Source organism: Tursiops truncatus, chromosome 13 (genome assembly GCF_011762595.2).
Source record: "Tursiops truncatus isolate mTurTru1 chromosome 13, mTurTru1.mat.Y, whole genome shotgun sequence".
Classification (NCBI taxonomy): Eukaryota; Metazoa; Chordata; class Mammalia; order Artiodactyla; family Delphinidae; genus Tursiops; species Tursiops truncatus.
In genome coordinates, this window is record NC_047046.1 from 37,301,025 (window position 1) to 37,313,604 (window position 12,580).

At 41.5% G+C, this 12,580-nt stretch overlaps 1 protein-coding gene across 3 annotated transcripts in view; it reads left to right on the forward strand.

The window, feature by feature from the left end:
* The window catches only part of COLEC12 (collectin subfamily member 12), a 187,466-nt gene that overhangs the window by 40,174 nt on the left and 134,712 nt on the right, over positions 1-12,580 (forward strand). Inside the window, exon 3 of one of the 3 annotated variants that reach the window (XM_073790568.1) lies at positions 6,546-6,614. The exons of 1 other annotated variant lie outside the window; for it this stretch is intronic. In XM_073790568.1, coding sequence (XP_073646669.1) covers positions 6,546-6,614 — 69 coding nt within the window. Of the gene's footprint in view, positions 1-6,545; positions 6,615-10,713; positions 10,868-12,580 lie in introns of all 3 variants that reach the window. One more of the 3 variants, XM_073790569.1, reaches the window with a different exon arrangement.

A 12,580-nucleotide genomic window follows, 5' to 3' on the forward strand; every position in this document is an offset into this window, starting at 1 on the left:
GGGGCACAGAGGGCGGGGAGGCAGGTGTGAAAGCAGGAGGCTTGTAGGGGGTCATGTCCGTAGACTAGATGGGGGTGGGGGTATCCCGGACTGGAATGGAGAGATGGTGGAGATGATGGGAAGTGATGATATTGGGGGTATATTTTAGAGGCACAGCTAATCCGGCTTGCTGATGTGGGTGTAACGGAGTGAGGTTGAGGATGTTTAGGTGTTTGGTTTAAGCATCTGGGTGAAGAGTGGTGCATTTATGGACACTGGAACCTAAGGGATGAGCGGATTCGGAATTTTGTCTTAAACATGTCAATTTTGAGATTATACATCCAGTGAGATATAGTTGCATGAGTCTGGAGCTCGGTGGAGAAGTTGTGGCTGCAGATAGAAATTGGGATCTTCAGCAAGTCAAGGGACTAGGGGCAATTACATATGGAGAGAGTGTCGACAGGAAAGCTGGGAGCTAAGGACTGCCCCTCAGTATTATTTAAAGGTTGAGAAGAGGAGGAAGAACCAACATTCTGTTCTGCAAAGTTCAGCGCTTACACCTAAATCGTACACACCAGTTCCTCACTCCCAGGGGACAGCTGTATGCTCTTCCCGTGTGTTGGGGGGCAGGGGAGACAGGTCTTCATCATTTCCCCCCTCCTCTTTCTTCCTCATCTTTCTACTTTTCCTTTTTCTCCTCCCTGTTTTTTCCCCTTCCTTCTCCCTCCTCTTTCCTCTCTTGATTGATTCCCAACTTCTAGAGCTCCCCAACCTGGCCGGGAGTCGACTTCTTTCTGGCTTATCCTACACATTCCTATCCTTACTGATCCCCAGAACAAGTCCAGTGACACTGATCATGTGTCAGTAATTCAGAATTCTTGCTTGCTAAATCCACTGCTGCTTTTAAGTAGGGGAAGTTGGACTTCTGGTGGGGGAAGGAGAAAAACAAACCAGCAACCTCCAGAGACCTTCTTTGTTGTCCAGAAATTCTTCTGTGGATCAGAGGATGGATTTGACAGTGTGTAATAAAGAATAACTCTAGTTTCCTGCTGGGTTTTAGGATGATGTCTTTTGGTTACATTCTTTCAACTTGTAGAATGTTAGCTTCAAATTCCCATGGGTTAGGACTTCTGACGTTGTGTCCCCAAGTGACACTGTTTCGTGGGGCAAAGGCAGCGTCCTTCACTCCCTCCCCAGCCACCTCGCACTTCCATTGGAAGTGCACGTTGCCAAGGCACTAAAGTGTTTGTGGGGCAAGAGGAACAGATGTGAAGTTCCACAGAAAAGACACACAAGGCAAAAAAACGATATTGGCAGGACACAGTAATTAAAAAAATAAACCCGCAAGTCAGTCCTGGAGATCCAATCTTTGGGTCCTGCCTTGGGTTGGGGAAAGTTTTGGTTTTGTCAGGGGTGATATCGGCTGATCTTCCACACTCCCATGGAACCCTGCCAGAGCCAACACCTGGAAGCATAAGATTTCTTCCAAGATTCTTAAGAAATGTTCTTTGATGGTGGTAGTGAGGAAGAGGAGGATGCTGCTGAAGAGGCAGTTCCTGGAAGCAGCAACCAAAGCCTTAAGCGATAAAAAATGATAATGATGATGATAACCACCATTCAGTGAGTGCTTACACGTGCCAAGCACTGTGCTGTACATTATGTCTTACCTCATCCTTACTACAGTCTCACAAAGCAGGAACTAAAGGTGGAGGCGGATCCCGTTTTATTGATGAGTAAGCTGAGGTTTCAGGGCGTTGCATAAGTTGCCCAACATTATCGGCTAGTAGGTGGGAGAAATTTGAAACCAAGTCTCTGATTTCAGAACCCAAGCTCTCACTCTAAACCATATGTATTGGAAACAATGGTGCACAGTTCAAGTCGGTTTTCCTTTTCTAACAGAGTCTGTGTGAGTGATAATGGATGCCAGTGAAATTTATTCACTCAGTAATATCTATTCTGTTTAACACTAGATCATGCATAGTGGGGGCATTCAAATATATGTGACATTATTCTTTTTCTCATGCAACTTACAGTCTTTGAGAGAAGACATAGTCTAAAAAAAATAGATAAGAGTATGAGGCAGCATGGAACCAAGTGCCTAATCAGAGGTATAGACAAATATTGCAGATGCTCAAGAGAGAGCAAGACAGTGTGAGTTACAAGGGTCAGGGTGATACCTCTCCTCTATGATATAACTATCTTTCTTTTTAAAGTAATTTATTTTATTTTTATTATTTATTTTTGGCTGTGTTGGGTCTTCGTTGCTGTTGTGGGCTTTCTCTAGTTGTGGCGAGCGGGGGCTACTCTTTGTTGTGGTGTGTGGGCTTCTCACTGTGGTGGCTTCTCTTGTTGCGAAGCACGGACTCTAGGCTCATGGGCTCTAGAGCGCAGGCTCAGTAGCTGTGGCTTGCGGGCTCTAGAGCGCAGGCTCAGTAGTTGTGGCGCACGGGCTTAGTTGCTCCGCGGCATGTGGGATCTTCCCGGACCAGGGCTTAAACCCGTGTCCCCTGCATTGGCAGGCGGATTCTTAACCACTGAGCCACCAGGAAAGTCCTATAACTATTTTTTTAATTAATGTAAAAGGTAATACTTAATAGCCTACGAAAATGAAATATTTGTTGGTAAAATCTCCTTTTACAAAATACTATTATACATCTTCAAGGAATTCATGGAAAAGACTGACAAGTACAGGTTTCTGGTAACTGACTATATTGCCGAACTGAATGAATAAGCATTTTCAGAACTCTAATGGAAAACTGATGAATTCATAGAAGTGCTAACAAAAGATCAAGATAAAAAAGAATTAATTACATGGGACTGAGTGAACTGATGAGGATGATTATAATTTTTGACTTTCTGTTTGAATAAAAAAAAAATATCCCACAGGGACTCAGAGGCAAAAAATATACAAATCAATTTTCACTGCAAAGTAAAGGAGCTGTTACAGTGGAGGATTCCTGGACTGAATGTCAATATTATGACATAGTATGAGTGTGTTTCGTGTTTGGTAATTGCAATCATTGTTGCTTTTGTTGTGGTCATCCATTTACAATGCTTGGTGTCAGTTTACTTATCTCTTGTAAAAATAAAATACAGTGTGAAAAAAAAAGAAATACTATTATAACATTGTTTCAATAGGGGAATTTATCTATAAATCCCACAGAAGACCTTAAATGGTATGGTTTTGGTGTTGTGTATCTAAACACAGTTTCTTGACTGAGTTTGGTGATCATCATTTACTGAGGCCCTTCTACGTGGCAGGCTCTGTGCAAGGTCAGTGGGATTCCAAGATGACTGAGACATGGTCCTTGTAGTCAAAGAGCTCAGAAAATAGGAGGGCAGATGTGAGAAGGGCAAACTTGAGGGTGGGAGACCAGTTAAGAGTCCCTTTCAGTAGCGAGGGGTGGAGAGATGAGCAGAAATAGAGACACAGACGTAGAGAACAAACGTATGGACACCAAGGGGGGGAAAGGGGGGCGGGGGATGAATTGGGAGACTGGGATTGACGTACATACACTATTGATACTGTGTATAAAACAGATAACTAATGAGAACCTACTGTATAGCACAGGGAACTCTACTCAATGCTCTGTGGTGACCTAAATGGGAAGAAAATCCAGAAAAAGGGGATATATGCATATGTATAGCTGATTCACTTGGTTGTACAGCAGAAACTAACACAACATTGTAAAGCAACTATACTCCAAGAAAAATTAAAAAAAAACTAAAAAGCTAAAAAAATACATACATACATACATGCTTGGGAGGTAAAAAAAAAAAAAAGCAGGACTGAGGGGGGTGGTCAGAAAAGCCAGGTATCCAGGATAATGCCAAGACTTCTGACTGGCTCAGGGGTGGTGATGCACCATCTGACACAGAGCCTAGGAACATTTTAGAAGGAGTATGAATTAAGTTTTGTACACATTCAATTTGAGGTAATTGTTATGGGCTGAATTGTATCCCCTCCAAAACATGTTGAAGTCCTAATCCCTAGTACCTGTGGATATGATCTTATTTGGAAATAGGGTCTTTGCAGGTGATCAAATTAAGATGATGTCTTTAGAATGGGCCCTAATCCAGTATGACTGGTGTCCTTATAAAGAGGGGAAATTTGGACACAGAGGGCACACAAAGGGAGAACACCACGTAAAGACGAAGGCAGAGATCGGGGCGATGCAGCAGAAGCCAAGGAATGTCAAAGTTTGCCAGAAAACCATCAGAAGCTAGGAGAGAGGCATGGAAGAGATTTTTCCATCACAATCCTCTGAAGGAGTCAACCTTGCTGACACCTTCATCTTGGACTTCTGGCCTCCAGAGCTGTGAGAGAATAAATTTCTGTTGTTGAGGTAACTGTGTTTGTGGTACTTTGTTAGCACAGTGCTCTGTAGGTTTCCTGTGGCTGCTGTGACAAATTACCATAAATTTGGTTGCCTAAAACAATAGAAATTTATTCTTTCATAGTTTGGGAGGCTAGAAGTCCAAAATCAGTTTCACTGGGCCGAAATCAAGGTGTCAGCAGGGCTGGCTCCTCCTGGAGACTCCAGGACAGAGTCTGTTGCCTGCTGCTTCTAGTTTCTGGTGGCTTCTGGCATTCCTTGGCTTTTGGCCACATCACTTGGGTCTCTGCCTCTGTGGTCATGTTGCCTTCCTGTGTGTTATATAATTTCTGGGGATGCAATTTTTTAAAAAGACGATTGATTTCAATGAAAGAGATGAATTCAAGTAAACAGTATTTATTCCCCCCTCCTTCCCTCAGATGTCATTTCTTTGGGAGCAGAAAAATGACCTCATATTCTTTTTCTTGTTTGTGAATATACTGAATGTACAATATTCCTTCAATGAAAATAGCTTTTCAAAAGAAACTACTGAAGTTATTCCTCTGTACACTGTAGCAAAAGGCATTGCTTTACTTCGGTTAGGTTTAGCTACAGTATAGTCATTTAAAAAACCTTTTAAACTCATTAAAAAATGGAAACAGAATCTGTGAAAAACATATCTCCCCACAAATTTCTTTTGACCATTTTCGTTCACTTAATTATTCTAACCTATGCTTATTTTTGGCCACTGACAACCTAATTGGCCTCACAGACATCTCATTGTATTCAATGTCTCCACTAGTTGAACACTATCTCCTCTCTGGACTCCACAGGATTTGGGGCAATAATTGTGAAGTTCTTGGCGTGAGGGTGGGGTTGGGATGCCCATACATTATGAAAAACAGAGAGAGAAGAGAAAAATTATATTTCAAGTTAACTTGGTTTTACATAGCAGAGTCTGCGCCTGAGCATTCATTCACCACATACCCATTGAGGGAAGTCAGTCTGTTTACACTGTCTTAAGTCAAGGGTCCTATTTTTACACAAGGTTTGCCAAACCGAGTTATACGACAGTAGTGCTCTGCCAACACAAAGATTATTGGATCAAGCTCTCTGTGAGCACTTGTTTGCCAAACAGAGTCAGTTGTGTTTTATCTAGAGAACCCCAGCCTTGCCCAGTTCAAGCTGGGCAAGCTCCATTGGAAGCTCCATTGTGTTTATCCCACGATGGTGACAAACTGGTTAAAAGGAAGATTACCCCACGGAGTAATATTCTCAAGAGAGACAAAAGGCACTGATACAGACAGGCTTTAGAGAAAAGGTAAACTTTGTGGCTACCACTTGGGTCTTTGAAAGCAGCGTAATTATTGTTCTCCAGTCAAGGCAGTGCTACATTCCACCCTGACCTTTTTAGATACATATTTTCAATGCACAGTATTCCCCCAAGTCAGATTCCGCACCCACACCCCCATTACAACATACTTTGACTGCTGGCTATTTTTGAAAAGAGTTCTAAAAATATTTGATAATTATAAAAAATAGAGGTTAGAGTTTTTCCTCTCCGGGTGATTACATTATTGATATATTTTTCCAGAGGGGGGAAATGTGGTCTGTAGCTTTGTACTTAGTGAAGTCAGAGAGGACGGGACCTGCGTCTACAGTTTTACTTGTATGTTTCCTACATATTAGTAAAAGATACAAGCACTAGAAACTGCTTCTAATGTTTGTCCAGTATATGTGTTGGGGTGAATTTTGCAACGCGAGAAACTGGAATTATCCCCTCCCACTTTTGACAGTGCCCCATAAAGAGCGGTGCAGCAGATTCTCAGCACACCGAGGTTACGGTCTGCTGTTTTTCCTGGAGTGCCTCTACGGTGGATCTGTTTCACTTGGTCTGGTGAAGTCGTCACATTCTATTCAATAAGCCAGACTGGGTGGCCTCCATTCAGCACGCCAGGCAAGAACTGTGCGTGAATTTCCAGAAGTTGTAGGCTGCTCTGCCTTGCCTCTACCCCCTGTGCCCCCCCCCCCCGTGAGAAATTGGACAAGGTTTCTGCTGCCCAGGGGGAGTTGAAGGGACCTGAAATTGCCTCCTGAGGAAGTCAGAACCTGCTCTGAGCAAGGTCTCTCCCCATGTAGGAAGTAAGATCTCTGATACAAGTATCTCTTAGATGGTACAACCGTGGCTGACCCCAAATTATGGGTAGAAAAATAGGATGCACTAAAAGATACCTTTTTTTTTTTGGTTAGCAAAGGCTACGATGAGCCCAGGAGAAAGCCTGAATGCGTGTGTCATCACGCACGAACTGCCTTTCACAGGTAGGGACTCCACATGTGATTATCTGACTTAAAGGCATGTTCATTCCTAGGAGGAAGTTATTCCCTCCAATCACATGTGCCAGAGGAGCCCATAGATAGTCGGCATCTTGAACATGGGAAGATAAACCAGTACAAATGATCAAGAATAGCTATGAAGGTGGTACAGCCCACTCAAGGTCAAAGGTGAATGCATTATTCTTTCAGAAGTCTATTGGTGTGCTTATGTGTCCCCAGACCCTTGTATTCTGAGGAGAAATGGGTAAAATAATTCAGGATGATTAGGGAGAAGTCAAATGGAAAATGTGAATGAAATGAATGCCTTTTTGGTTGTTTTTCGAGGTGTTCAGTAATACAAATGAACAGCGGACAAAATGTTGCAGTGTGCATTAAGATCAACTGGCCTTGCTCTAATAAGACAGAATAGTTTGCAATTAACACAGTAAATATTTTATGCAAATAATGCTGACATTTTGAAAGGTATGGAGATTGTTTTAGAAAAGAAGCAGACCCAGGACTTTTATTTTGCATTTGAATTTCTTCACAAAACTTGTTTACATAGATTAAAAAGATAAATGTCAGAACAATCTGAAGGTTGAACATAGACTTTTCATATGACCCAGCAATTCCACTCCTAAGTATGAAATGAAATCGTGTCCACATAATGCTTGCACACGAATGTCCAAAGCAGCATTATTCATAATAGCCAAAAAGTGGAAACAACTTAAATGTCATCAACTGATGAATGGATCAATAAAATATAGTATAATCATAAAATGGAATATTATTCAGCTATAAAAAGGAAGTACTGGTACCTGCTTCAACATGGATGAACCTTGAAAGTATTTTGCTAAATCAAAGAAACCAGACACAAAAGGGTTATTTTATTTTTATTTTTATTTTTTTGCGGTACGCGGGCCTCTCACTGTTGTAGGCTCTCCCGTTGCGCGGAGCACAGGCTCCGGACGCGCAGGCTCAGGGGCCATGGCTCACAGGGCCCAGCCGCTCCGCGGCACGTGGGATCTTCCCAGACCGGGGCACGAACCCACGTCCCCTGCATCGGCAGGCGGACTCTCAACCACTGCGCCACCAGGGAAGCCCCAAAAGGGTTATTTTTATACGAAACATCCAAACAGGAAAATCTGTAGGGATGGAAGTAGATTAGTGGTTGCCAGGCAGGTATAGGAGCTGGAGAACTGTTAGTGGGTATTTGGTCTCTTTCTGGGATGATGAAAATATTCTTAGATTGATTATAGTGATCGTTGCACACCTCTATGAATATACTAAAAACCATTGAATTGAACACTTTAAATGGTTGAATATACTAAAAACCATTGAATTGAACACTGTAAATGGTTGAATATACTAAAAACCTTTGAATTGAACACTTTAAATGGTTGAATCCTGTGATATGTGAATATATCTCAATAAAGCTGTTCTGTTAAAAAAAAAAGATATATGTCCATTTATCCCTATCAGAATTTTCATAAATAAGAATAATTGGCATTTAGATGAATAAGATCTCACATTATAATGTAAACAACATCTGCAAGTTAAGAGGAGCAAGGTTGGGAAACAGTAGCTACGACCTAGGTGAGACTGATAACGTATTTTCCAGGGTGCTCTGAAATCCCCACCGAATGGAATCTGCTGACACAATTGGTCACAGTGAAAAGTACCGCCCCCCGGTCAGGTTTGATTATTATATGTTCACCTCAGACTGCAAATATCATGTGGGAAAACCATTTTCAACTGCAAGAAACAAACTGTAAATGTTATATGAGGAGGGTAATGAGTCAGATTTGACCTCTGTTGTAAAATAATCCATAAGGAAAAATATCTTAAACTGATAAAGTAGAAACAAAACATAACAAATCAAGGAGGAAGTATTTTTCTAGATCTGGAAAAGCCTTGTCAAATCTTGTATACCACTGTGAGAACTGTGGTCACCGTTGGTTTTGGGGCTCGGTGAGACGATTTCAGGATATGATTTCTGACAACTCTAAATTTCTTGCTTTAAGGCAATATGGAAATATCATGTGTCTATCTCATTTACATAGAGATGTATGTTTTTCAAATGAGTGGTTTTCACACTGGGGAAAGAGTTTTCTTGTTTTTCATACCTGTACTTATATTTTAACTTTTACTTTGCCCTCTCTATTCCATCCCCCCTCCCAAAAAAAACCCCAAAGAAACGAAGGAATATCCCTCTAAAAAATGTTGAGTGACAGGACTGGAAGCCGCTTCTGGAAATATCATGTCTCAAAAATAAATTAATTTCGAATCAAAGCTGCTTCTTACATTTTACACTGAAATGTAAATATGGGCGTATTATAGTTTCTATCTACATGACTTTATTAACTGTACAGATGGTGTGTTACTTTTAGGTGTGGCTTCAATTACATCAGCACTTTCACCTGCCGCAGGCTTTTTACGGAACCAGCCCTTAGCTAGGGATTCTAGATTCTACCCCAGTGGTCTCCAAAGTGATAACCATGTTTGCTTGTCTTTTATTTGAAAAGAGAGAAAGACATGTAAGTTGTAATGTTCTTTAATGATGGATAAAGATTACAGGTATATATCATTTATAAATAAATACATATACTCAAGGATGCTTGCTCATTGCTTTGTTTCTGATAAGGGTGTCTGATCAAAAACTTTGGAGAGCATGCTCCTTTTTCCTTTCCCTTTTCTGTTTCATCATAACGTAACCCTTATCCTTATGCTGCAGCCTCACAATCCATTTCCACCCCCTTCTCCTCTGCCTGCACCATTAGGCAAAGGGAATACAGCCACAGAGCTGGAGCCAAGAGCACCTTAGGGGTCACGAACACACACACATTCCCATGAAAACCTGATAGGACAGCCTCACTTCCAGAGCCAACTATTCTCAACCACCATTCCAATAGAAGGCCAGAAGGAGATTTAAACAAAAAGTTAGAGTGGTTTCACTTTACCAACCAGAACACATGAAAGTGAGACACAGGGTAATTGAGTTCTTTCAGGTTTGACCTTTGGTTTCTTTCAACCATGAGAAAATTGATGTATCTATTTTTTCCAGATTTGGAGATTTTGATCCATCATTTAACTCCAATCTGAAATACTTAAAGTCAGTTAAATACTCATTAAGTACATACTATATTTAGGTGCCATGGGAAAAATTATAAAAGAATTTGTTCTTCAGGAGCTTCCAACATAGTTGGAAAGAATATGCACGTACAGAATACATTCTTTTCATATATATGTATATATATTCCATGTTAACACACGTATAGAAAATTAGGGAACAATCAGGATTTTATATGAGACATGATTCATCAGGAAAAAGAGATGCCTCACCAGCCAGCAGGTGACTGGACCAGATGAGCTCTTACAGGGGCTTCTAGCCTTCAGAGACATGGCTCTAGATTGTGTAGAGGAGCTGGTAGTAAAGGTCCTAGGAGTTTAGAGAAAGCAGAGGTCGCTCTGGGCTGTGGTGCTGAGGGCAAGTTTCGCAAGCAGGATGAACACACGTGAACACACATAACAGAAGCAGTATATTCAAAGAGCTAAAGGCAGGAACAAGCAGAACTTAATAAGTAAGCCTTCCTTACTGAGGGGAATTAAGTGCTGGATCTGTGCTAAGCATTGGCCTGGGTTTTCTTATTTAGTCCTCCCAGGCTTAGTTATTTGCCCAAGGTCATGGCAGTCCAGACCCAGAGGCAGGAAGCCTGCCTCTGCTCCTGTCTTTTATGCCAGGACCCTGTTCTGAGTGGGACAGGGGAGTCATTGGAGATCCCTGTAGAACATCTAGAAGCTGTCATATGGTGGAAGGCACGCAAAACCTCTGTTTTAGGAGCATTAGGTCAGCTGCAGTGTATGAAATGGATTGAAAGAAAGGAAAGCTTGAAATCAGGAACACTTGCGAGGTGATCTGTTGCTCTTACCTAGTGTGAGGTCAACAGGTGAGGTGAGGAGAAGATTTCCAAGTAGAAGTATCTACAGAGAGCTGGACCCATCCATGAAGAGCTCAGGAGAGAAGTCAGGACTGAAGGTAAAGATTCAAATGCCCTCTGCGTACGCATCATAATCAAAGGCTTGAATTTATAACCCATCTCCGAAGGAAATACCGTGGAGATGGAATATTGGTGAACCCCAGGATGCATGAGGAGGAGAGAAAATGCCAGCCCACGTTGCATGCTTCGTGACCTCTTCTTCCGTCTCTGCACCGTTGTCTGACTTACCCCTTGGACATCCCCAGCACCGAGGAGCACAAGGTTGGCATACAGTCTCAGAATCCCTGCCTTGACGACGGTCATCAGAAGCGTCAATTCAAGGCTCCATTTAAGCATTATATTCCTCTGCCACTTCATCCCCTCTGCCCCACCTCCAGCTGATTTTCATGTCCCGCTTTTGGTGTTCCAGTATCATGCATTCCATTCTTTTATTATGGCATTCATTGCATAGGATGATAATGTTCGTTCGACTTTCCTGTTCTGCAGGCTCTGTACAGCTTGAGGGGAGACATTTTGTCTCATTCATCCACACAGAGTAGATGGTCAATAAATGTTTGTTGACTTAGTGTCCTTCTGACCCCCAAATATTTTCTTTTTCTTACAAATCTGGGTAAGGAACATCCCTAGTTGTTAAACCTATTGACTGAAAGAAATCGATCTTCTGGATCTGATATGATTTTTTAAAACATTTGACCGATTACATTAGACCAAGAGATATTATTAGTTTCCTGTTGAGTACTGTATAAAGAAAATGAACTTTGTCCCAAAGTTTTTTACCGGGGTTTTTATAGGGGCACATGCACTGGTAAAAGGAAAACATGAGCATGAGGTAGAATCGACACCGCTGTGGTTGGTACAGGCGTGTGGACAGTCTGCCTGTGTCCATCCCCATGGATGCCTGAACTGCAGTCTAGTGTGGCAGAGGACTGTGTCTGCATTGTTCACCATTATATACCCATTGTCATATAGTATGACAGACACTTCCAACTGAATGCTGAATGACTAAGCACAGTGTTTCCCAAAATGTATTCTTTCAAAATAGTCTCCAAAGGTGACCCTTGGAAAAATGCCTGTTGATCATATCAGTGCAGGAAAAGCTGCCCAGTGTAACCTTCTTTGGAGATGTACTATGTGCCTAACACTTTAAAGTGAAGCACCACTGTAGGGACCCTGATTAACTAAGCCAGCATTTCCCAGAATCATCTGTAATTGTGAATCAGGTACCTGATATGTACAATGGGGATGATAAAATCTATGGTATGTAACTCAAAGAACTTTTGAAAGAATCCAGTGCATTAACCTATGTGAATATGCTTTTATGTAAAACTTTAATCACATGTAAGGTATAATATTAGTCCTATTTCCCTATTATTACTGCACATGCTGTTCTCCAGATAGATGGTATATGAATTATATCTCAATAAGATTGTCAGATAGATAGATAGATAGATGATAGATAAAATTAGGAAAATGGAAAAAAAATCGTGCTTCTGGAGACCGTGAGGTTCAGAAAATTTGAATTGCTGTGGTTATTAGTTTGATTCTCTCCTCTCTTCTCTAGGTCTTCTCTCCTTTGATAGCCTAGCTACCTCTTCCCATTCATTTGTTCATTCACTCATTCATTTATCTAACAAATACCTATTAAGCACTCAAGAGAATGTACCATTTTGGTTGGTCTAGGCGTATGGACAGTGAATAAGAGAAAACAAACGCACAAAAAACTCTTCCGTTGTTCATGGTTTTGAGGAAAAGGCAGACATGGAAACAAAGAACTATAAACGAAGTATGTACGAAGAATGCTGGGGTGCAGCTGATTTCTTAGAGCAAGGACACTGTCAGAGGCAGGAAGAGAGGTTTGAGTTGGGTCTTGACAGAGTTTCCCAGAGAGACAAATCATGTTAAAGTCAGCCAGTTCCTATGCAAAATTATTATTCCTGCTTCCTTTATTTATTATTCCTTCCTGCCAGTTGCACC